General features: G+C 36.0%; 1 protein-coding gene across 1 annotated transcript in view; it reads right to left on the reverse strand.

Moving 5' to 3' along the window:
* LOC135216596 (uncharacterized) overlaps positions 1–27,500 on the reverse strand; it is a 987,502-nt gene that overhangs the window by 282,286 nt on the left and 677,716 nt on the right. The window contains 1 exon segment of the mRNA XM_064251975.1: positions 866–978. Within this exon segment, the coding sequence (XP_064108045.1) occupies positions 866–978 (113 nt within the window).

A 27,500-nucleotide genomic window follows, 5' to 3' on the forward strand; every position in this document is an offset into this window, starting at 1 on the left:
CAACGACCATGAATGACCAATAAGAACATTGCTCCAATTCCAGTAAGAGCATTACTCCAACTGTTACAAAAACTTCAACAACGAAAACACAGGAATCAGAATCAGAATTTACCCTTAAAATATTCGAGCGTTTTGGTACATATGCCCTAAAACTTTCACATGACAAATGATTGGAAACTGATATGTTAATGAAATAAAGTTACTCCTTAATTTCAAATGAATTCTATCCATATTTGTTATCTTGAAAATGGCACAGTGACAAACATTTGGGGATTATCTATTTGAACAGTTTCAGATCGTTGCAGCAAAAAACAGATGCGAATGTCACCGAATAGCTAAAACAGAACAACTTCCAGTTTGGCCGCGTCTGTGAACGCGTACGATTTGCAAATTACGAAAATTGCTTTTTGAGGAGATACCACTGGCCTCTGATGTGATATATGGTTGAGAATAAAAATAAAAATGATGCCAAAAAGATTTTAAATTATTAACAAAAGAGATAATCGAAATAAATTTTGCCATATTTGCTACTCGGTTATATTGATGTTGGAGCTAGCACCCCAAGTCCTTTAGAATGGTCAAAAGATTACGAGCAGAACATTTATTTTATGTAATTTGAAGTCTGTTTTATATTGAAAAAAAAAGAGAGTAAAACTAGTCAGCGGATTCGTATTAACTCAAATAAATATGCTCTGGCTTAAAGAATACTTATGCCTATCCTGTAACTAGGGATACTTTGATCCTTCAACAAAGTAAAAACTCCACTCCGTAATCCAGCAATCTCTGAAATAAACCTTTTCAATTTGGATTATATTCAACCAGGAATGGATGTCTATTAATATAGTAATTTTCGACAACAACCTACCTCCATATCCCGACAGATGTGGGTAGCTGTGGTCCAAGTGACCTGTGGGTACGGCACAAGAAGGTAGCAAAGGTCACCGCGGCGTACCTCACGGCCGTCGCCACATCCGCTGCCTGGAATAAGAAAACGCAAAAATGAAATCAACGATGCTCTCTCTCTCTCTCTCTCTCTCTCTCTCTCTCTCCAGCAATCACTATAAGTAACAAGAATCCAGGATATCACAACAAGAACTACCCTTAAATAAAAAAAAAAAAAAAAAATCGTTCTTTCCCCGACCACCAACAGCGCAATGGTTACCCCTTGATGATGTTTGCCCGAAATTCAGCAGACGTGAGTCTCTCGAGTTGCTGGGGATTCTGTCCTACTCCACATCATCCTCCAGTGTTTGCAACGTTGACAAGTGAGGACAAATAATGGGCTCTTTTACTTAATGAAGTTAACGGAGTTAACGTCTCTTCCACTATCCGTTTCTTTTTCTCCCTCTCTCTTTCTCAATGCCGTTTGAAATTTTTTAGAATTATGATTACTTGATGCTAATAATACTTTATCTATCATACTATGAAAGCACCCGTTACAATTAATAGTTGGTCCCAAAGGATCCAAAAATATGACTTACTTCCGTTAAACCTTTCGCTCAATAACAATTTACTTTGCCAATACATGCAACTCACAAGCTTGTCTGACGTAACATGACCTTATCAACACCTTGTAGCGCTAACGTTAGAACACTTTCGTTCTAAAGTGTTAGAACCACAAATCCCCAACACTGAAACAAGGAAGACGGTAAAATAATTTATTCATTGACTGCAAAACTTTCTGTCACGGTAATTATGGTAGCAGCCGTGAGAAACTTACGTCTACCTCTCGCTCTCTCTCTCTCTGTCTCTCTCTTTATATATATATATATATATATATATATATATATATATATATATTTAAATGTATGTATACATATGTGTATATGTGATGTATAATGTATATAATGTATTATTATATGTATATATACGTGGTATATAGTGTATATACACTATATATACGTATATTATATATATAAATTATTTAGTATTATATTAATTATATATATAGATATATATATATATATCTATCATACATATGTATATGTGTATATATAAGTCCTATATACAGTATATATAACGATATCACTAAATATATATAAAATACGTAAATATACGTGTATATATATGTATAACTACATATATATATACTATATATATATATATATATATATATATATATATATATATACACACACACATATGCGTATATAAGAACAAACACATATATATAACGTTTTAAATATCTTTTAACTTCGACTTTTTGAAATAACGCTGACCTAAAAGTAATTTGATTCAATCTAACATAAAAGCGCTGCACAAATTGATCTTAAAGGGATCTGCTGAGACACCACAAGTGTTTTTGTAGGACGGATTTCTTAACACAGCGTCGACATATCCATTGGAATAACTATATATATTTAGTTTAAGTTGGTTTAGGTCCCGTAAAATTAGCAGTTATGAATATATTACCATCACCAGAGTACTGGTTTTATGGGGAATCAAAATAATGCTTCAAGTTACTTCTTAAATTCTTATCACATTTTAGCTAATTTAGCTGAAGCTGATTTTTCGTGGCAAGGACTTACGACGACTGGCAACAAGAAGTTATCAAAAGGTTATAAATCCTTCAAGTTGTTAAAAGTGTTCTGTAGTTCAAACAGACCGCCTTCCCAGCTGGCCAAGTTTTTAGAGAGGGAAATCCCGAAAACGTTTGCTTAATGGAACTGTATTTACTGCCATCAGAATTTTCTATCGGAATCTTTTCAAGTGTTTGCCTCGGATTGAAGCCACTTTTCTTATTGCCTGGAAAAAATGTACGCAATAAACCGAATGTTTTGTACCTTCAAAATTAACAATTGAGTTTCTGATCGAAAGACAAATTATGTCACCCTAAATATTTAGTGAAGAAAAATATTCACAAATTTATGTATGGAGAGAAATGTCGACACTTAACAAAATAATTTTACCAATTCTATATGTCTGCAGGGAGATGTCAGATATATGAGAAAGGAAGCCACCAGATAATGTAGTAGGCAATTTCAAAGGAATGTTGTACCAAAGCTCCTGTAACAGCGTCAAGCAAAGGATTACACTGTACATTATTCATATAAAATATCAAATAGAATTAAAAGAAAAATTTTGTAAGCGGCATTGCAGTTAAAAGAAAAGAAAAAAGAAAAAACAAACATCCACTACAACACGCAACACGTCAACATATTCTGTGTTACGACTGGAAGGGTCTCCTGATCACGGCTGGATGGTTGTGACGCTAACGAACTGTCACGGCTTCTTTGGACTAAACTCACTAAGAAGGTCACCGGAAAAATGATGAGATTTTGAAAGAAAATCCTAATAAGACAAAGAAGAAAAGCATAGGCTGGCTCTGGTAAGTAATCAAGTATTTCTTGACCTAGTTTCTGTTTCTCAAAACGGTTAAAGAAGATCTATACATTTCTTGTGTAGCATCTGAAACGGAAAGAAGACGGAGTTTCATTTAGTTCTTCGAAGCCGGCGTCTTATATAAATATTCGACAAATGAAGCGAACTTCACTAGGGAAGGATATATTGCAATAACACATGATCTTGTGCAGGAAACATTTTCATATGCTTAATTTCGGACCTTTCTGTGTATGTCTTGAAAGGTCCCTGGATATTTGCTTAAATAACTCCCAAGTAATCTTGCTCTACAATGATGTTGAATATGTAACACGTTTAGTCACTAAATACGTTAGAGGAGTTCGTCACCCACGCATGACGCTGACTGTGTTAATTTCAGCAGTAATTTGTTTAGCAGCATCTTCCGTTCAAGAAACTGAACATGAACTGTACATGTAAGAGTAGATGTTAGTTATCTGTATCCATTCCGTGAAGGCAGTGTACAGAGACTAGAGGAAATAACACGTAATAAGTAGTAGTTTAATTAATTTGCCTGTGTATGGAATGTACGGTAATTCATTGCCAAACGTCAAACTAAGCTTTGAACTGAAGTTGCAAAGAAGGAAGAAGTAATGAAGAGAGGTATGATAATCCTTTCTGTGCTTATCAGTAGCGAAGGAAACGGGTAGCTATCTTGTTAGGAAATTCAAAGGAGCAGAAGGTCCACCTACAGCGACGAGCAGTGACCAGTTTTAAAGATTAGCATCTCAGTTACAAGTGGATGTGGCCAGGCCTGTCAACAGCAGCGTAATAACAATCCTCTCATCTATAATATCTCAGTAAATTATTGGGGTGATAGAGACTCGTGAGTATGGTGGAAGCATGAACCCTAACGATTCACGTGTGCTGTTCTTGGATACATTCAGTACGTCAATTCATCGAAGAAGGAGAAACAATTATGAAAAACAGCTTTGCTCTTGAAATAAGTCCGAAAGACACTTCGTTACTTTGATGCCACTTCAACATTTTTATTTTCTTGTATGACACATGAGGCTGAAAGAGATGAAATCGAGTGATACTTCTAAAAAACATCAAGAATATCCGATGGTGTTAGTGGCGACTAAAAATTCCGAGTAAATATGAGTACATAGAGAATTTCGTGAGATTCCCACTTTTTAGTTCTCGCAGATTTCCCAGAAGAGAAGAGCAGAAAGAATAAACAGGTTTTAAAGTCTTGAATTGACAATCTCAGCCTGGTATATTGACTCAACAAACCTCCTCCCCTTCTCGTTATTGTATGCATGGAAAATGTCTGGATGTTGATGACTTGTCTAGAGATTTTAACAAGTTTACATGAACAATAAATAATTAAAACAGATTACAGCTGTTTTCACAAATTTTAATGAAAACAGATTACTACTGTTTTCACAAATTTTAATGATGTTACCATCATGAGTTAACGGCTTGTATAAAAAAATATTTGATTCAATATCAAACCACAGTAAAATCTTCCACACACATAAGATACCATATTGAATTGGCGATAATGTTTGTATAGTACTTTATTGGAACGTAAATTTAGTTTAAAGAAAGAAAAAAAAAGACAGGTGAAAACTGAGACGAAGAAAATCTAGGATTGAAAAAAAATGTAAAAATACGGAAAAATGGCCATTATTCATTAATAAGACTGTTGGGAAACAAAGGACTCGTTTTCGAATAATTATAATAAAATGGAAAACAATTGGTGGACATTTTCTGTTAACTTTGATTTTTTTTTTTTTTTGTACTCGACAAGCGACGACATCTGTGAAATGTTTCATATATATACATATATGCATACATACACACACACACCACACACACACACACACACACACACACACATATATATATATATATATATATATATATATAATAAATATATATATATATATATGTCAGATGAAAAGAGGGGCAATGATTAATAATATGTTTGAAATGCCAATGCAATGTTAAGTGAAGTCACATATCACTTCTCGCTTGGAGACAGGCTGAACTGTAGAGCCAGCTTACATGGGAAAGGAATTTGAATACGCAAGCAGTTTAACCGAGAGATCACTCACCCGGTTGTGAGGCATGTACATTCGTTTGTACGGGTGTTACAGGCCTAATAGTCCAAGGCACTTGTGAAAGACACATTCCTTCGGTGAACACAAAGAGGTTAAGCGGTACACGCCGAGTGTCGGAGAGAAAGCCCCATCGTAAAGGTAGGATATATTCTATAAAGACTTAAAAAACCGTTACCTTTGAAAAATAGAGAGAAGTGTGAAATACTCTCTTTACGTGAATACTTCGAAAAGAGTGATGTGTGTGATATATATCTTTTATGCCTTATTATCTTTATTATAGATGGGTCCTATTCCATGGCTAATTTAGAGACGGGAATCTCTAACCTGACTAATACGATGTACTTATTGACATTTTGGGTATGGGAGAGAATTCTTAGTCAGGAGGGTAGAATGTTATCTTGCTGGTTTTCTTTATGGGCAGATTTAGCTTTTATGCCATTATGACTTGTTAATCATTTTGTCCTATTTTATAATCAACTGCTTTGGGTTAATAAATAGGTATATTTTTTGTACTTTATGAGATCTTAATAGCCTAATGACATGATTGCAGACAGAGGGCACTACTGACTACAGGTAAGAGTTTCCAGTTTGTGTAGTTTAGTGAACAGGGGGGGGTAGGAACATATATATATATATATATATATATATATATATATATATATATATATATGTGTATGTGTGTGTGTGTGTGTGTGTGTGTGTGTGTGTGTGTGTGTGTGTTTAACATTAAGTCGTTTCCCTTTGCAAGGGGTTGCTCTAAAGTCACTGTCACATAAAACTTCCACATCACTAGTTGCTTCATACATCTTCATAGTGGCGTCAGCAGCCAAGTATCGTCACCCCAGCAACCGAGCCAAACTTGTTCGAGAGCTTCTTCTCGTCCTACCCTCTAATGCTTCCAAAATAAAAGCTTTTCCCTACCTATAGCCTTCCACATAACCATACCATTTCAATCATTCTTATCCACCTTTTCACTACTTAATCTCTTTATTGGTCGACCTTCAAACTCTTACTTCATATATACTTTGTAAACAGTTCATCTCAACAACTTCGAACCTATTTTCTTTCATTTACATTCAACATTAACACCTTACTTTGTAAACCCAAGCTAGCTTAATAACACCTTCAAAAATGACCAAGCTGGCTTCCACGATGTAGCAAGCATCATCCCTATCTTCTGCACACACCCTGCTACCTAAGAGCTTCACGTACTATGTGCAACTCTTATTATACTTCTCTCGTCCTACCACCATCTATTGTATTCAGTCCCAAATGCTTGAATGAATCAAATGTTTCCATTCTTCCATCGCCCACGTCAACATTCATAGCTCCATCTTCCTAGTTTCCTCCTGCCATCATTACCTATATAGCTTTTGACATTCACTTCCACCTTTCTACTCAAACAAATATATTCCAACTATTTCACTGAAAACCGAAAGGCTTCGAATTTTGCTCTTTCTATGGTTTTTGCAATATCAATACAAGGTATTCTTCTCCGCCATCCAGTTTTAAATGTGTGATCAAATTCTTATCACTTGCCTCTAAAAAGTGCTAAAGATGTCTCCTTATTTTGTTTTTATTCTATGGGGGTACTTGAAATCATTACCATAACTGGAAGGTGTATTTATCGTCGTAGAACTTATTCACAAGTTAACCAATATCCTGGACCCTTCTCTCGAAACTTTTCAAGCCATTTTCCTCTCTTCTTATGCCACAACTCCAGGGAGAGAACGTGACTCCAGTCTAGTTCTGATCTTTTTCCTAATACTTTCACAGGATTTCTACGCTCTAGTTGAGAACATCGTAATCCTTTCTAAAGTCTGTATCATTTCAAAGTACATTTTCGGGTAAAGAATATTTACTAAAACAAAGTTGTGAATTTATTGGTCTGTAAGATGAAAATGCACATGGATTGTCGATACGTTTTTCACTGCCTTTATCTGCATACCATATCTACGTGTAACTAGAGATATTTCAATGGTAGCGGTAATAATACTCTAAAGCTGATATTAATATTTTGTTATTAATGTTACAGTGAGACTAGTTTCTTTCTTTAACTGCCACTCATACGAGGGCAGAAAATATAGGATAAAAGTACTAGGTAGGATCAGGAAACCGATATAAAATTCATATTAATTTATCACTGACTTTTGACTTATAAAATTTTCTAGCAAAAAATGAATTTGCTCGCTCCCCCCACCCCCACCCATCTCTCTCTCTCTCTCTCTCCTCTCATCTATCTCTCTCTCTCTCTCTCTCTCTCTCTCTCTCTCTCTCTGTAAAATTGAATGAAATGCTCATATTTCCTCCAAATGTTCGACGCCGGAAGTTATAATGTATGCAAATTGGTTCAATTAACCTCTAACAATATAATTTGAGAGTTCTGAAATAATCCAGTAACAGCGGTTATTGTGCTAATAATAGAAGCCAGAGAGGAGAAAGCGAAGAGACCGCCGTGCTGGTGGAACTCCGAACTGGGAGGGTGGAGGGAGGGAGGGAGGGAGGGAGAAAGCGAGGGACAAAAAGAGGGAGAGAGAAATGGACAGAGACGATGTCCACTCATCGGGTACAGTCTCTTCCTCTTTCTGCTATTTCTTATATGTAGTACATACTTTCCATATGCATTACAAAGGCCGGCTTTGGCGAGCTCAAATTGATGATTAAAAGGACCTGCATTTCCCACCACAACTTGACTCGGATATATCGATTTTAAAGATGACGGAGGCACCGTAATCCATCGATCATGCATTGTTTCAAAGCCTTCATGAAAAAGCAAAACGCTTTACGGAGGCTTAATTGTTATCAGATAATCTGACTTTATCTTGTGCTGGTCATTTTTGAGATATCATTATGGGTAAAGAACCAAGAAACATCTGAAGAATACTTTCGTAAAACCATTCATTGGAATAGACTGCCACTCCAACATACTTATATATATTTTGTATCAACTTCTTTTGCACATCAATGTCCAGTACAATATAACTTGCCCACGGAATTCCCCGGAAATACGCGTTGATGGTGGCCTAAAATAACCCTGGGTATGATAATAGGTGATTATTATTCCAACGAAGAAACCAAATGTAAATTTTTTTTCTAGGAAGCAAAAATTTATGAATCTCATTTCTCGCTCCACATTCTTTCTTCATTCTTTTTTCTTTTACTGTAAAAGAAAGTTCAGAGAAAGCCGTCTGATGACTACCATGGAAGCTTTTCTTGGTCACTTTCGGCCTGAAAGAGAATCCTTATTAATATTTATTTTGGGTTCAAATAGTATTTCTCTCTCTCTCTCTCTCTCTCTCTCTCTCTCTCTCTCTAACCTAATAGCCAATGCTTGTGTGGGAACCTTTCTGTGTAGTTATTACATTTTATAAATACTAATAATCTACTTACACATATCCTTTCCAAGAACTAAAAAATTAATGTTGAGATTTTACCAGATTAGTGCTTTTTCGCGTAATGAAATATCTACGTTTATAATTTAACACAGTTTTCTTTGCAGTTCACGGACCCCGATTTTGTATCCTTCTGTTGGCCCACTCTAAAATTCAAGTATTGGTAAAATTAGGTAGAGGTTTTCGATCTGAGAACAAGTTTTTGATGAGATGAGATTACTTTTCTCACGAGATTCTAATTAAAGCAAGATTTCAGCGAAAGCCCTTGAGAACTTGATTTAATGGACACACTTTTGCCATTATTTCTTGGCAACAGAAAAAACAAAACTTTAGCCGAAGTTGAGGCAAAAGATAAACTGCGCCACTTGCATAGGCAAATAGGTTAAAGGTCAAGGCATGAAGGAAAAATAACAATTTAAGTTATGGATAAAATCTGCTTTTGGTTTAACGAAGATTATTCTCTAGGCTTTAATACTGTACCTAGTTCTGATGCTTATGACAGTCCAGTAACAACATCGTTATCATGGCCTCCTACGCCGCATGACTCTAAAAACCTTCTCGTCCATCTCTGATCACTTTTGTTTTATTACGTAATTGATGTGAAGGGCAAACAGCAAAGATGGAATAACACTCTCCTGTGGCACCTCACTATGTACTACAAATCCGACTAACAAGACCCCATCAACAATAACTTTGTATCCACTCCACTCACATATAGCATTTTTTCAGTGAACGTTGACAAATGCCTTCTCGTGATCAACAGAAGCCAACAGAACGAATTTTTTTAACTCCATACGCTGCTGCACTCTATGCCCAATTAACAACGCACTTGATCTGTCTAACTCTTGCCTTTCCTAAAACCAGCTTGTTTATCTACAAGCTTTTAATCAATCTCTTTCATTACAACCAACCTAAGTGCAATCTCTCTAAGGTTGCCAATCGTCAGGCTTTGTTTCCTAATTTTATATTCTGCAAAAAAACAGAGTTAGTACACGAGCTATCATTTCAGTTTCAGCCAAAATCATCCCTCCAGTGACTCCATCATAACGTGGTACTTTCCATCTCCTAAGTTTATTATTGATTCCACTTCAACAACTTCAAGTTCGTTCGTAAGTGAATTCAAGTCTCTGTCAGCTTCTGGTACATCGATCAAATTATCCCCTTCGTAATTTATCTTATTCATGACCTCACAAAAATGTTCTGACAAGCGTTGTCGTTTTTCCTGATATTACTGGCCCATGTCTCCTTTAAGAAGGTATTTTTATTCGTTTGATCGGCGGATATAATTTTCATTTACAGTTTTGTGGAATCCCCTAAAACCAAAACCATTCTCTTGTCAAAATCATCGGCCTTATAATTCAAACTGTGAACGTAAATAACTACCTCCTTTTAACTTTACACTCAAACATAGTCTCTATATAATTCGGAACTCTGCTCAACTCTGCTTTGAAAACACCAATACAACTCTTTATTCAGATTACTCGTATGGCTTCTGTAAAGCAATGGCCACAGGAACCATTATTACGGTCTAACTCCATGCTTGATCACCTCCACCAAATTTGACTCCTTCTGATATGTGGATCTTTCAGCCTAACTTGATTACGGTTTTAATGCTCCTCTGTAAACTTGGTTGTAGCTTGTTACATTCTCTCTCTCTCTCTCTCTCTCTTCTCCTCATGTCTCTCTTCGTCTCTCTCGTCTCGTCTCTCTCTCTCTCTCTCTCTCTCTCTCTCTCTCTCTCTCTCTCTTCTTTACGAACAACGCCATCCGGTTATCTCTTTTAAAGTAACTGTCATCAGACGCATAAGCCATAGGTATTTTGTGTTTTGTATGCATATGGATGTATAATAAATGTTTTTATGAATGTGACTGAAATAAAAACACAATGAGAAGTGCAATGAATAATTAAAGAATTGGCAAAAGATGTGACATGAATTCTGAAAGCAAAAAAGGCATATTTTAAGTGACATGCGATCATTTTTCATGTTCCAGTAAAGTTTGCCCATGTAATGTAAAACCATGACTTAGCGCCAATGAAAAGTCTACAAAGGGATTAGAATTACGTCGAGGTAATAATTAATGACGTCGATTCCCTGCTCCTAATTAATCATACTTCAAAAAGTCAATATGATCAGATGGGCATAATTTGCACAGGCTTATCCGCAAGGCACACAATGAAAACTGCTTTAAATTTTCAGTTAGTGGATCTTGCATAAATCGATAGTGTAAAAATGATCAAGCCGACCATTTTCATCACACCAGCATAGTACAGAAAGCCACATTCACGAAAACATTTATTATACAATATACATACTATACACAAAATACCAAGGGATTATGCGTCGATAACAGCTGCTTGATCAAGAATATTAGATATTACTTGCAAAAGCGTCATATTTTTAGTTTTGTGTTTCACATAAACTTGCTACACGAACAGCATGAAAAATGCATCATTCTTTGGAGTCTATATACTTTAAAAGATGGCGTTTGACTGCAGGCCAACTACTGGGTTATGCTACCATTTTGAAGTAGCCTAGGTTAGGCCATAATTCACTACTCCCATGACCATTCTTAGGACATACCCACAACGCCCTTCGACCGAGTTGCTGCTGCAATATTATCAAAGAAATATGCTTTGGGATCAGTACACATTTCAAATAGCAGATTAATAAGCTTCGTTGTCTCATAATGCCATAAAAAGTATCTTGTGTACATATTAAGAAAGACTTACTTGGTTTACTAGAGTACGTCACAAAGTGTATCGCCCGAAGGTTGGCATAAAAAAAAAAAAAAAAAAAAAATTCCTAAAAGTTCCTTTTATAATAAAAAGAATAACTAGAGTTAGTGAACCTGCTTTCTACTAGAATCATTCTAGATTATTGAGATCAAAGAACAACGTGACCTAGAACTTTACTCTTAACTGCGATCAACTGAGGTCGTTCCTTTCAAACGTATCCTTCAGAAAAGGAACAAAGTAACAAATACTAATATCCTGTAAGTTGGAGAATTCTACAATGCTGCTCTGTGTATAGAAGCAGACCATCCTAATCCAGTTATCGTCTACAAGTTACAACCGACTATATCAAATTTCTAAGAGCCTTAAGAACAGCAATTAAAAGGGTAAATTTAAAATTCTTTTTGACAATCTGTTTCAGATGTAATACAAATTTTATTTTCTTTAATAAAAAAAATCCTCTACTGAATATGTCATATTGGAAGCTTGAAAAATAGAGGAGAAAAAAGTCCAGGAGGCCTATCGGAAGGCGCCGCCAGAGGCAAAGGTTGAGGAAGCCAAAGGACGAGGAACGAAGATCCTTTCAAAGCCCCGTTAGGCAGAAATTCCATTTCCCGAAACGAAAACAATAGCGGTGTCTCATCTCGTAGGCTTCTAATGCTTCAAAGACTAGCGGAAATACGTCTTTATCCACCTGGACAGACGACATAAAAGTGGGTATGGCAAAAAGGCAATCATTACTTTCTACCCCTGGCTAAATTTATCTTGCGATAAAGTCAATGGGCTATCGCTTATTATGCGCTCAAATCAATTTCATAATTCTACACCATAAAATGATTATGAAAATTCGCATGTGCGAATCCTGTTATATACACATAGCAATAGAGAACAAAACTAATAACATCTTACACAACTGAAGAGAAAAGAAAATACATCATTTATATGGTAAACCCAAGCGCCATTTCTTTCCTACCATATTGGGGCCGGTACGTAGCTACGAAAGTGTTGGGCAGAATGAATAGAAAATGAGAAACCTATACAATTTCTAAGGAAATAATTCCGGAAATCTAGCCTCACTTGAACACGCTTGAGGAAGTAAACATGAAAGTTACCACGGTCTATTCCAACAGGATATTTTATAGAATTCCGATAAAATCTGAAATATTAAAAAAGGACCGACTCATTATACATGACTATTCACTTACATTGTGTGTTGGAAAAAAATGTGCTTTTTTTGGTTTATGAAATAATTTATTTGGTTTGGTGACAAAAGATTTCATTTAGAAGTCAATAACTTTACTAAGATTTTTGCTAAACTTATAAGAAAATATGGAACATGCATTTGCTATTGTTTCTGATATCCACCCTTCTTCGGTTAATGAAATCGTATCAACAAGAAATATAAATAAAAAAACGAATGAATTTTCATTCGCTCGTCCCCGATGCAGTCAGTGTTTCAGGGAAACATGTTTTGCTCATACTAACCACGTGAAAAAACGGTTGATTCGGTAAAAGAGTACCTTTATTCTCTAGTCAACCAGATGTTCAATTCCCTTTCTTATCACGATTGGTATAATTCGTTTATGCTTAGAAAGAAAAGTTCTTTAAAAACTTCATTTCAAACCGACAATGTCTAGAGAATTCAAAATGATGTTTGGATGTTTGATGGGGACATTATAGGAGGTAGAGGCCCTTTTAGAAGATGGAAAATAATGTTTTATTTACACGATGTTATACAGATGACAACTTTGTCCAATGGTAATGGCCTGAATCGTCTACGCACTAAGGTACAGCATCTTCACTATTCCAGAAGAGTGGAGAGATGGTTTCTTTTTGTATTTTAAAATAAGGGAAATCTTCATTACATAAATGTAAACAAAGTTGGACAGAGTGGTACCTGAAAGAATAAGAATAACGAATGACCTTTATCTAAAAAAGACAAAAAGATATAAAAAAAAGGAAAATGGCTGCATTACAGTTGAACTTTTACTGTTAATAATGGACATTTCAATATAGAATTTGTAGCAGTTAAATAAAGATTCTTAAGGAAGGATTATGAGCAACTCATTTATACAGCAAGACAACAAAAACCGTAATAACATTTTCTGTCGTTATAGATAACTGTGCCTACTGGATATAAAGCTAAGGAAACTGCCATTAATAGTACATAGAAATTAAAAGGTTGTCATGGATGGAAGAAAAATTTTCAATTTGGGTTCATTAAAAGACAACGAGTATAAAAAGTAAGAATCCAGAGCGGTAGCAAAACTGTTTACTTGATTAATTTCCACCATTTTATTCACATACATTGCTGTTTATAAGATACAACTCCAAAGCTCTCAAGACGACCCATGATAAGCCGTTTTTAAGGTGTCAATACCATTATCGAATGCAACGTCAGGAAAATGCCAAGTTTCTAAGGAGTAAAACGAAATATCACGGCATTTAAAATAAACACCGGAATTTTGTCGTTCAATTTCGGAAATGTTCTCTTTCCCCACATCAACAAATCAATGCTATGATCTTCATAATGCATTATTCTCCCTCCCCCATTTTCAATAAGCCAGTGTTATGATCATTATAGTGTATATTACCCACGGAAAGCAGCATAAAGAGAAAAGCTGCTCGAATATAAAAGAAAAATACAACCAATAGATTTCCACACTGAAACTCTTCTGTAAGAGGCTTTATACACGCTCGTGGGGAAAACTTGATATGCCCTCTGCAGCATTTTCTTAAGGATTGCGTATACCAGCTACTACACCAGAGAAAAAGGTTGAGTGGTCCACAAAATGTCGACGTTATCGCCCAGATCACGAATCTTTGGCCCTAATATAGGAAAGGCAAGATTAACATAATATACACACACATATAAATCGAGAAATGATTCAGCTCGTCTAACGACTCAGCTCATGTTTAGTGTATTGAGAAGGATAAATAGACGTTTGCGTTTCATTCATAAAAAATATTATTTTATAAGCAGATAACAATTAATTATTAAATCGTTTGAACGCCTAACAAGTTCATTACTAACGCAACTAAAATGAAAAAGAGAAATGAAACTATTTTGCCGGTGGATAAAGGGAGATTGCCTGCAGTGAGGAACAATGACGTTAAGTAGCGATGGAATCTTAACCACGGACGTTAATGGGACAGAACCCTGCTAATGACCCCTCGCGTCTGTATTGCATTACTAAAGAGGAGAACCTACTTAGTATGAGATTGCAAATTACACCAGCTATTCCACACGGAATGAACTCGCCCACTAAATGTCTCCTCTCCTTAATGAGCTAACACCTGAGATCATAATTTGAGTTTTTCAAACAAACACCACTGTATTTTCTTTTCGTTCTGTAAAATTGTTTGCTTTTGTGTCACCACCTATTTTGTCGCATTTCTTGAAGAACCAATGTTGAATTATGAAAATGATTTGATTACAAGTCTGCCTGTTTCGTTCCAGTGCGCAGTATCTACTATATGAAACACGTAGAATGTTCAACTACCAGAGTTAAATTATATCCTTCCATCAACCCCTGACACAAAGATTCTGAGAGAACCTGACGTAAGCATTTCAGCTAGAACAAAGTTCCGCAGCGTCTTCGACAACGAAATCGCCGACCAACGAGCAATGAATGTTTTTTCTATCACGTACAGAGATCGACTGACGGGAAACTCGACGCCCTACTCGGAACTAAATAGGAGAAGGAGTCGAGATTAGCATCAGAGGAGGCGATAGAAGGATTCTCTCTTGCAATCAACGTCGATTATGGGAGTCAAACCAAAATTCGGAAGAATAGCTCATTGTTACGTGTGTGTTAAGTGGAGGATTGTCGGGTAGTTCTTTACCTTTCAAATAAATATTAGGTGAAAAAGCAAACGGGGAGTACGGCTACGCTTTCCATATCATTGGTTTGTTTGTTTGTATGGTGTTTTTGCGTTGCATGGAACCGGTGGTTCTTCAGGAACAGGGCCAACGGCTTTACGTGACTTTCCAACCACGGCGAGAGTCCACTTCTATCACCAGAACATATCATTGCTCTTAACAATTGAACAGTTATATAACGGCTCTTGTAATGTCTTATTTAGTAAACCACCGATTTACTTCCTCTTTTCATGACTATCAAATTGCCAGAGTTATTCCCTTCTTTGCCATTTTCTGAGTTTGAATGAATTTTTCCTTTTATTTCCTTTGATCCATACATCTATTGTCCTATGTTTCTCGCTTTATATGTAAATATCGTCTTCACGACAATTACTCTTTATTCTTTCAAATCATGAAAAGCACGAAAGATGCGGTCAATTTACAGTACACAAAATCATATCAAAGGCCACTGATTGACTGAGTCTGAAACAATGTACCATTATTTATGAAAAGATGGACTTCGTCGAAAATTTGTTAATGAAACACATACATACATCCGTAGATATATAATATATACAAATACATACATATATGTATGTATGTGTATGTATATATATATATATATATATATATATATATATATATTATATATATATCATCAGTAGGATTACCGAAACTTAGAGAATCAATAAGAGTTTATAACGAAACGTTTCGTGCCATCCTGGCATAAAGTTTTATCATAATCACAGCCATGAAGCACAAAAAGCTAGTTTTAATGTGCAAAATAGAGTTATGTGAACAAGTTCAGGGCGAGTTACTATCATACCCAAGTTTTGATGCGGATGATTTTCATCATGAGAGAAGTAATGACCCAGAACTGCCAGTCACGATTTAGCTGCTCTGATGGTGCAGTTGATAAAGTCCGTGATTAGGCAAACTGATTTTAAGCCACACTTTCTTCTATTCCGTGGGCCGACAATTCCGCGTAGGACAATTCAGCTTAGAGATAATTCAGCGCATGATGATTCAGCACAAGGACTATTCAGCGCAAAAACAATTTGGCGAAATAAAGCTAAAGCATGGAAAATTAAGAAAACAGTGATCAAATTAGTTTTTATTTGTAAATTATTCTTGAAATTAAAAAAATTATTCATATGAAAGGGCATTAAGTGGTTACTTTTTTCATCTGGCTCAGTGCATATGGCGGAAAATACAGGCTTTAAATCTTACACAGTTATGTTATAAGCGAGGAGCATATTCGAAAACATTGTAAGATATTGGTAGCCTTAGCTTTTGTGCCAGCTGATGATATTTGCGAGGTATTTGAATCTTTGCAAGGTGTTATGCCTCCTGAGTTGGAAGAGTTCAAAAATTATTTTGAGGATTATGTGGATTGGTCGTCCCTTCCGCGCGACGCCGTAGGAGAGATGCTATTTTTAAACCTGAGTTATGGACTACTTTTGATCGGGTGCAGGGAGACCTACCCAACACCAATAACTCATTAGAAGGGTGGCACCGAAGTCTTCATTTAACATTGGGTTATAACTACCTAACCTTTTATAAGTTTGTGGAGTTTTTGAAATTGGAGCAAGACAACGCAGAGAAAAGGATACTGAGAATCACAACTGGACACGACGATTCCAGAAAAAAAGCAGATTATCAGAGAACAGCTAAGGCAATAAAATCTCTTTAGTAAATATGGGAATCGGGCAAACTAACTGGAATGCTTACAAAATATAAGCTACCTCATGAATTGCAGAAATAAATTAGTATGAATATTTTTGTACAGTAATATTTTATAGAATGTCATTTCGATAAATATTTTTGTCTACTTTTTAAAATTCAATGTTTCAAATAAAAAATTAATTTTAAGACTGTTTTCTTCGTTTTCTATGTTTATATTTTATTTCGCAAAATGTCTTTGTGCTGAATCGTCATGCGCAGAATTGTCTCTAAGCTGAATTGTCCTGCGCGGAATTGTCGGTGCTCCCTTCTATTCATACTATATAAGATGAAAGTATGTACTTCCAATGTCGGCACTAATCGAAATCATCGTCTCTCTCTCTTTTTTGTTTTGTTTTTTTCCAAAATGTCGAATCAAGGAATAGCATGTCACTATCATCACACTCCGCTCCCACCTTCACACGAAAAGAAAGAAAAATAAAAAGGGATAAAGGGACACAGAAAGAGATGGGAAAGGGGACAGAAGCAGAGCAAGCCCATCAGAAATAGATAAAGGAAAATGGGGCAAGGAGAGAGGGAAACAATTAACGAATAGGGGAAAAGGATAGTAAAAAAATTGAACCCAAAAGAGTGACAAAAATGCTAATAAAATATGAATACTGCCACGGGAAAAAATGTCCTGACAAAAAGGGGACGCAATATGTAACGTACTCGAATAGGGAGAAAGCAGTCTTTGAAAGAAACCCATGGAAGGGAAATTAATCCATAACCTTTTTTGCTTGGAAACTAAAAATGGATTTTGGGTTACGGAAATTAAAAGATCAGTGATGCCATTGAGCGAAGATAACATAATGATAAAAAGATGGATAATAATGTCAGGATATAGGTGTGACGAATAAGGGCGAGGAATTTACTACAGCCCCTTCAAATTATTATTCTTACAGATTACATATGGGTTTGGAACTATTCTTAAAAACAAATTTACTCAACTGATTTAGTCTACGGGATCTTTCCAAGGAATTATCCTGAAAACCCAAAATGTTGGTAGTCTCAGGGTTCTGTTATATTTTAATTAAACAGAAAGTAAAAAGGAAACTTGGCAGAAGAACAGACAGAGAAGTGGAAATATTGGGTCTAAGAGGCACGGAATTTTACTGAGTTCATAGAAGAAGAAAGTGGAATTTGAGACGGAGTGTTAACAATAAAAAGATCTTAAAAGAGAACGTATTAGAAACTACGGTAGCAGGGCCAAGAAGCATAAGAACTCAACCCAAGGATAAAAGTGACAGAAAGTGAGAGAGATGTAAAACATGGGATAAATCTTACTCCTTTTAGCACCTCTGAGAAGGAAGATGTTTTCGTTTGATTTGCTTGCTTGGCTGCTTGTTAGCACAAAATTGGGCACCATGACTGGCAACAAGTAATTCGATTGATGTTGGGAGTGATACGAGCGTAAGTCTGGCGAGAAACGGCCTTCGGGGTAGACTGTTCAAGCCTTGTTTAAAATGCTCCCGACTAAAGATGCTGAAAGTCAACTCTCCATTACCGTAGAATTTGGAAACCCAAATTTAATAATCATTTCGTGACTTTTGTCACACTTCGGCTAAGTTTTGAGACTGTAGAATGTACCTCTGGCGTTACAGGGACCTTTCTTGGAGTGGATAGCTCAAATGCGTCTATTTCATAAGTGAGAGGTTTCTAATTCCACCATTAAGTTGTTTTTGTCAGGTATGCTTTTGCTAACCGTCTGGAAAATCCCAGTATACATAAAGACTACATGAATTTCAGAAATATATAATATTTATCCAAGTGTTCTGATCATCAAATAATTAACGAATATCTTACCTTATAATTAATCAAAACTTCACCGGCTAAGATTAATTCAGTTTTTCTCCATATTTTACAATTTTTATACGTTTCATTCATCATCTAACTCAATAAAATCTCATGAAATGTGACGGGAAGATGCTCTTCGGTCCCCTGATTATTTGAACCAAAAGATAATGAAAGTGGCTTACTTCCAAAGTCACAAGCAAGATAAAAAGACACTGCAAAAACCACAGAGAGCTGGTGTACAACATATCTCTCAATATGATGATTTCAAATTTTTGCCATCCACACTGACATACTTCATAACATTTCAATTCTGATTTTCCCGTTTTAATGAAACGGTAAAATAGGAAGTGACTCGTACCATTCACCGACGTTCGCAACTTAACTGAGCAGTTAAGAATATCAGAAGACCTGAACAAGTTCAGGACAAGTAACAATGTCCAAGTAACATTTTTTTCACTTAATAATGAAATTAAAATAATCTCAACATTATATCACAATATTAAGAACTGCAAATTAACCAGTCAAAACAGATATATTTAGGATTAATATTTTTATAATTGTTGATGCCTTTAATAGCTAGTATAACAAAGTAGTAGTCCTAATAATGGATATGAAAATGACATAAATCAACACAGCCGACTCATTTATATTAAGCAAAATCAGTACTCTTGTCTTCGAATCTCACTTGAATTTCTTTGGCTATGACACACTACAATAAAATCTCACTCGTTGCAAGGCAAAATAAATGAAAAATGAGGCTGAGAAGATAACACTTACAAATGCTCTCCACCCTAGAGACCGGCCTTATACATCGAGGCCTTAATCAGTGACATTTAGCGATGAACTCCAACACACTCACACGCACACAAAAAAGACAACCCTTCCTGTCGTAGAACACACTGAATAATAAAAGGCCAGATGCGACTTTTCCAATTTGCATGCTGCCCGTGAACTCTGACCTATGTCACTCACTCCCTACTTTTTCAGTATGTCGTATCCAGATGGTATAACAGACGTCTTGCATAGGCATATATATATATATATATATATATATATATATATATACATATATATATATATATATATATATATATATATATATATATGACTGGTAAAAATGTTCTGTAACAACAGAGTTCCATCTAATAAAAGGAGCCCATAAAACACCAAAATAGAGAAAAAGTACTATATTTCAGAGACTGCTGTCTCCCTCTTCAGGTAGATGAATGAGAAAAGTTCACAGAAAAGGTGGTATTTATACCAAGAGGTCCATCCACAAACAAGCCATTTTAAGTCACCCCCGCTGATAATCTTCCTCTAATCTTCTTAAGGGTTGGTTGAATGAAGACGTTGTCGATCGTGTCCGAAATCCATCCTCCTTTTGAGATGTTCATTACCTGCCTCTCTTTTATTAAGGCCGATTCCATCATTTGACTCTTGTACCGGCAGTTGCTGCTATAAATTACACGTGACAAATTCCAGTTTATTCTATGGTTATGTTCATTTATATGGTTGAAGATAGCCGAGTTCTGTTGTCCATACCTAACTGACCGTTTGTGTTGTATTAATCTCTGGGGAAGGGATTTACCTGTAAATCCGATGTAAGATTGGTCACAGTCCTGGCATGGGATTTCGTATACCCCAGAGTCCTTTGGAGATGTCTTTTGTTGGACGTTAATCAGGGATTTGGCTAAGGTGTTTGGGTAAGTAAATACAAAAGGGTTCGATTTTTCCGAGGGGGTTGGTTTTTATTCTCTTAATCGTGTCCATGGTGGGGAATTATTATTTTATTGTTGGGTGTATCTCTGGTCTTGTCTTTAGGGGGTCGGTAGAAAATTACGTTAGACTTTGTGAATTGCCTTTCTCCAATTATATGGTCAGGGATATTTTGTAAAGACGAAAGTTGCTTGCGAATTAGTTCAAATTCTTTTTCCAGGAATTCTGGGGAACAAATTCGTAAGGCTCTTAAGAACAAGTTACTAGCTACACCTATTTTGATAGAAATGTCATGATAGCTAAAGTAGTGAATGTATGAAAGTGAGAACGTTGGTTTTCTGTATATGGTAAATTTTGTATTCTGTCGTATCTCTGATTATTAAACATCAAGAAAAGGAATTTTGTTGTCTGTTTCCCATTCAACTTTAAATTTGATGCTGGGCACTAATGTGTTTAATTTCGAGAGGAATTCATTGAAATTGCCCCACGAATTTGTTCCCCAGAATTCCTGGAAAAAGAATTTGAACTAATTCGCAAGCAACTTTCGTCTTTAAAATATCCTGACCATATAATTGAGAAAGCAATTCACAAAGCTAACGTAATTTTCTACCGACCCCTAAAGACAAGACCAGAGATACCACCCAACAATAAAATAATAATTCCCCACCTGGACACGATTAAGAGAAATAAACCAAAACCCCCATCGGAAAATCGAACCCTTTTGTATTTACTTACCCAAACACCTTAGCCAAATCCCTGATTAACGTCCAACAAAAGACATCTCCAAAGGACTCTGGGTATACGAAATCCCATGCCAGGACTGTGACCAATCTTACATCGGATTTACAGGTAAATCCCTTCCCCAGAGATTAATACAACACAAACGGTCAGTTAGGTATGGACAACAGAACTCGGCTATCTTCAACCATATAAATGAACATAACCATAGAATAAACTGGAATTTGTCACGTGTAATTTATAGCAGCAACTGCCGGTACAAGAGTCAAATGATGGAATCGGCCTTAATAAAAGAGAGGCAGGTAATGAACATCTCAAAAGGAGGATGGATTTCGGACACGATCGACAACGTCTTCATTCAACCAACCCTTAAGAAGATTAGAGGAAGATTATCAGCGGGGGTGACTTAAAATGGCTTGTTTGTGGATGGACCTCTTGGTATAAATAACCACCTTTTCTGTGAACTTTTCTATTCATCTACCTGAAGAGGAGACAGCAGTCTCTGAAATATAGTACTTTTTCTCTATTTTGGTGTTTTTTATGGGCTCCTTTTATTAGATATATATATATATATATATATATATATATATATATAATATATATATATATATTTATCTATACATTGTTCGTGCTCTCGGAAAAAAAAAAAACGGACGTTGAATTGGGAAGTCAGTGAATTCTTGGAATTGAGGGACGGATTTTGGAAGGCAATTAACGGTAAAACTAACAGAGGAACGTAAAGATAAATACTAAACGAATAGAGTAATGCGTAACCAACCCAGACACATCTGTAATGAAAGACGTGAATATGCCAATAGCCTAATCAGATTACAGAGGAGCAAAATGGACGAGAGCTGAAATGGAATGTAACAGAATAACAAGAAGGAAAATAGTTACAAAACTTTCCTTCTTGACAAATAATGAAAAGCTGTCAGTGAAAGGCACATGTCTGTACGACAGGACAAAAAAAGTATTTCCTTTAATCAAAAACATAAAAACTTTATAAGCACAATAAGAGAGAGAGAGAGAGAGAGAGAGAGAGGAGAGAGAGACGAGAGAGATGAGAGATAGAGAGAGAGAGAGAGAGAGAGAGAGAGAGGAGAGAGAGAGAGAGAGAAGAAGAGAGCGAGAGAGAGAGAGAGAGAGAGAGAGTGTGTAGGTGCAGCATAATAAAAAGAATATTATTGGTATAGTTTTCTTCTTATCTGTTTTACAAAATGGAAGTAAGGAGTAACTGAGTAGAGATATTGAAAGAGAGCTGTATATATATATATATATATATATACACAAACATACATACATACATATAATTTTCATTAATACATTACATCAAATATAATAAATAAATAATTATATAAATCGTGACAGCCTATTTTTTGTTTTAGCAAACGGCATACAAAAGCATAGTAATACCGTCGAAGGTAATGGTACGTAGGCAGTGCCAAACCAAGATATTTCATTCCATATCAGTGATGTACACCGTGTGAAGTGTCTAGTTGTATGCACAACTTACGGTCGTTCTAATTTGGCAAAATCTGTGAATCTTAAAAATCTGAAAAAAAATTAGTTTATTGCTTAGAGTAGCGTGAAAGCACTTTCAAACCTTACATTATATACAAAAACTTCAGTCTCAGACGTTCCATGTCATAAACAGCCAAGCTATTACTTCGGAATCCCATCCCCTCAACCAGTTAAAAGTTGCCGCCTGCCTCTTGACTGTTGCCAAGAGCATCAATCTCGCAACTCCTTGACACCTGCAGGTCTCCTCCACCCGTCTTGGCTTCGTTGTACACGACAGGTTTCGTAAACTCACAGATATTGGAAGTTACAAACGCGAATGTCTACCAGATTGGCAAGTCCTAAACATTCATTAAAAAGTTAAATTTTCTGCCACTCTTCAAATGAGCAAACGTTCCTATTTGTAATCACTTCCTCCTGACGTGGCAATCAGAAATCCTTAAAGAAACATATTCTTTTGTTAACACATAACGCCACGTCTAATCGTGACGACTCCTATTATAGGACAATATCGAATACATGAAGAATCAACAAATGCGGAGTGACAAAGATGTAGTCCATGAATAAATAAAAAAAACTGAGTTAGAAAATAGAATGTCCTTTACTAAAGGAAATAAAATACACCTGAAGACCAAATGTACCAAAATACTTGACTACAACAGTTTTTTGTTTCACTCTCCATCGTCTTGCCACAGCAACCATGCCTGGAATCAACGAATCTATAGACTACAAAGGAAAGTAATTAAAGAAAAATCTTCCGAAAGGGTTCGCCCACAACAAATGACATTCAGTTCAGGACGAAGGGAGTTAAAAGTATTTTCAACAAATCACAACAAAATCTCCAACACAACCCCCGTTAGAAAACAAACTTCCAAAAGCTAATTTCACGGGGCGCCTGTCCCCAAAATACTTCAAATTAGGTAATTTCAAAATTCACGCCGCGGGGATGAAAAATAAAACTTTTTAAGCTTTACAGAGATGATAAAACATTTTTTTTAGACCAAAACTCTCTTCTCTATAAAACACCAAAGTCAATAAAAAAAGGAACAGAACTGTGAGACAATAATAAAGGAGGCTCGCCATCGAATTTTTCGCCGTCTTAACTTGAAGGACATTTGCAAAATTACTCAGAATGTTACCAAGGGAGTGATGAGTTGAAGAAAGACTTCCATAAGCAATTAAACTGAGAGACTTTAATTACGATAATTATTCTGAAACTCATTAACTCGCACGCAATCCTGCAGTAAAGTATAATGATCAGATCATAATTACTCTTATTATTACAATAGAATTTAGAGAGGACTAAGAATTATATGAGTAATAATAGTACATGAACTTAATAGTAATAAAGTACATATACTATTATTATTCGTATAATTCTTATTCTTCTCTATAATCTATCAGAAGTTCAACTTTACAGATGCAGCTTCCATATCTTAAACACCTCAATGTGGAGTGGAAGTTCAAAAAGGATTATCTAAGTTAATGATCTCTCATAAGTTAATAAAAATAATCTTAATAAAAAAGAAAATTATGTTGCAAAGGTGGAAAAAAAATCTGTCGACATGTCAGATATCTTTGCCGCGTTTTCTCCACTTACGTAAGTACAAGTTCAAGATAATACAGAAGTAGTTAGCTACAAGAATTGCTTTCACAACTATTCTACAATGTTCCTAGTTATAATCATTATAACTATTCGCACTGTATATCAATTGTGCAGAAACTAGCCTAGCAAGCAAGCAAGCATGAACAATAAAAATGGAACAAAAGAATGACGTGATTTATCAACTTTTCATACTTGCATTTCAAAAAGGAATAAACTGTAAAAAACAGAATGATTCCTTTGGGAGTTGCGTAAGTGTACTTTATTATGGTAAAATACAGTTCTATTTAAGAGGAAATTAGGTCTCAGAAAAGGATTAAATACAAAAAATTAACTATTAAACAAATAATGAAATATGATGAATTGCTCTCTCAAGCTACAGATTTAGTAATCAAGTATTAGATACGATATTTTATTATTACATGGGCTCCCCTACTGGGCAGGTGGGCTGTAAACAGTGTTATGGTGGACAGTTGTTCTCATCAGTTCCCGAAGGACGTCCGCAACTGGGAGATGAAAGCTTGTGTCCAATAACAGTGATGCTGCCTGGTATACACAGAGGGACTAGGCACATGAATAAGCTGTAGTGTCTTCTACAGGAATAGATTCATGCCTGCATGGAGAGCACAGTGTTGGAAAAGGAAGGGTTGAAATGATGTCATGATGGGAGGTGCCCGAGGTGGCACTTGGGCTGGGGGAATTATCTTATCCTGGACTCGTATGGCAGCTGGCGTCGTTCGCTGGGCAGGTAATGCAACAGTAGGCCTGATGGCAAACATCCTTGCCAATGTTATGTTGAATATACTTCTTAGTCATGAGTATGGTGGTGAGCATCCTAGTGAGCTGACAGGCTGGGTATGAGGATGAACACTCAACACAACGCTTCGGGATGAAAGGCTGGGAGAGACTGGTATGTAGTACATCGTACAGCATTTTGTGTCCTCAGTATTCAAAGAGAACTTCTTTTCACTGTAAACTAGATATGGATGTACACTAAGATCCCATTTCTAGAACATTCTTTTTTGTGGTATGTGCGTCATTGTGGTTGATCTAGAGATGGACAGTACTGGTATGGTAGTGGAGGAGAGCAGCAGGGATAGGGTTTGACTTTCCTGTGACATATTTGATTTTAAATCAAACTCGTTAATACTGGAAAAATGACTTTGGTGGTGGTAATGATCAAGCATCACCCATTCTGGAGAAGACAGGTGGTTACCAGAGTGACTGCGACGGGAATTTTAACTAGCAGCTGGGAGACAGTTATTGAGTGGTTCAAAGCTAAAAGTTCTGTGCTCTGAGTCAGATAATAAATCTGTCTGGCGTTTGTAGATGTATGATTCATATAAATATATGTAAACTATACAAAATATGAAAAAAATATGAAAAATATAAAAATATACAAAATTATTCTGAGTTCTTAAGGCTATTCATGTCAAAATATAACTTACTCTTCATGAAACCTTAGCACACACAAGCAAAGTATATCTGAGGTATATCCTAGGCCTTCTTATATATTATTGTTATCAGACATCTGAGCGGATAACATCGATAAAAATAAACAAGTGACTATTTGACTATTGTTCAACTTCACTGTCAAAGGTAACAATTTGGACAAAACATCAAAGATAAAAGTACCAGGGGAGGAGGATGAAATGACTGAACAAGGACTGCGTTCAGTATTCATGACACCGGCAATGGTCAAAAATGGTTGGAAAACTTTTTCACTGAAATTATTAGCAAAAATTAACCTCAATGGGATTGATTTAAACAGCTGTTCTTTCGTCCTGAAACCTGTCCTTGTATTTAGAGCAATACAGCTGCATCAATCTACGCCGCAAAATCTAGAACCAATTATTTCCAGGAATACATATTAACACAGATGAAAACACGAAACAAAACAGCATACTGTCACTTCTCTCTCTTAACTATGAAGTCGATGCCTCTTCGGCATTTTGTCAATGATAACTAAATACGGAATACAGCTGTCGCAACTGATGCGACTTGCAACGAATGTTCCTGGTGGTAAACTTCGGAGTGACAATATCAATCAGCCGTCTCTCTCTTTTCAAGTTCTGTTAACTGAGCAAAATGGGAATTCAAAGGCAATGGTAGCTTGTTATTGATGGCAAAATGAGGAACAAATCCTAGAATTCATACTGAGTATACCAGTTAACTTCAGAAAGAAGGGGTAATCAAGTACTAAACGTTTCTACTGATGTAGGCAAATACGTTTCGTGAATGTTGGGAATACTGTAAAATGGTCGACACTTCTAACTTGAATTTAGACGATTTGACAAAAGTTCAAGGGAGAATTCGTAAATAAAGGCACAAGGCGCAGTTATTATTATGGTGAAAGCGATGGTGGTTAAAATGTGGAAGATGATGTTTCTATAAGCTGTGGCGTGGTTATGTAAGTTATAATGATATTTAAACAACTTGTTAACGCTGAATATTTGTTTCAACATCAGAAGGACCAATTCACTGCACCTTTAGATGTAAAACGTAAATCACTATATTAAATATATATATATATATATGACTGGTAAAAGTGTTCTGTAACACACCCAACAATAAAATAAAAATTCCCCACCTGGAGGCGATTAAGAGAGTAACTCACACCCTTGGGAAATCCAACCCTTTTGCATTTACCTACCCAAATACCTTAGCCAAATCCCTGATTAACGTCCAACAAAAGACATCGCCCAAAGACTCTGGGGTAAATGAGATCCCATGCCAGGACTGTGACCAATCTTACATCGGATTTACAGGTAAATCACTTCCCCAGAGATTAATACAACACAAACGGTCAGTTAGGTATGGACAACAGAACTCGGCTATTTTCAACCATATAAATGAACATAACCATAGAATAAACTGGAATATGTCACGTGTAATTTATAGCAGCAACTGCCGGTACAAGAGTCAAATGATGGAATCGGCCTTAATAAAAGAGATGCAGGTAATGAACATCTCAAAAGGGAATTGGACATCG

The sequence above is a fragment of the Macrobrachium nipponense genome, chromosome 6 (genome assembly GCF_015104395.2).
Source record: "Macrobrachium nipponense isolate FS-2020 chromosome 6, ASM1510439v2, whole genome shotgun sequence".
In the NCBI taxonomy this organism is placed as follows: Eukaryota; Metazoa; Arthropoda; class Malacostraca; order Decapoda; family Palaemonidae; genus Macrobrachium; species Macrobrachium nipponense.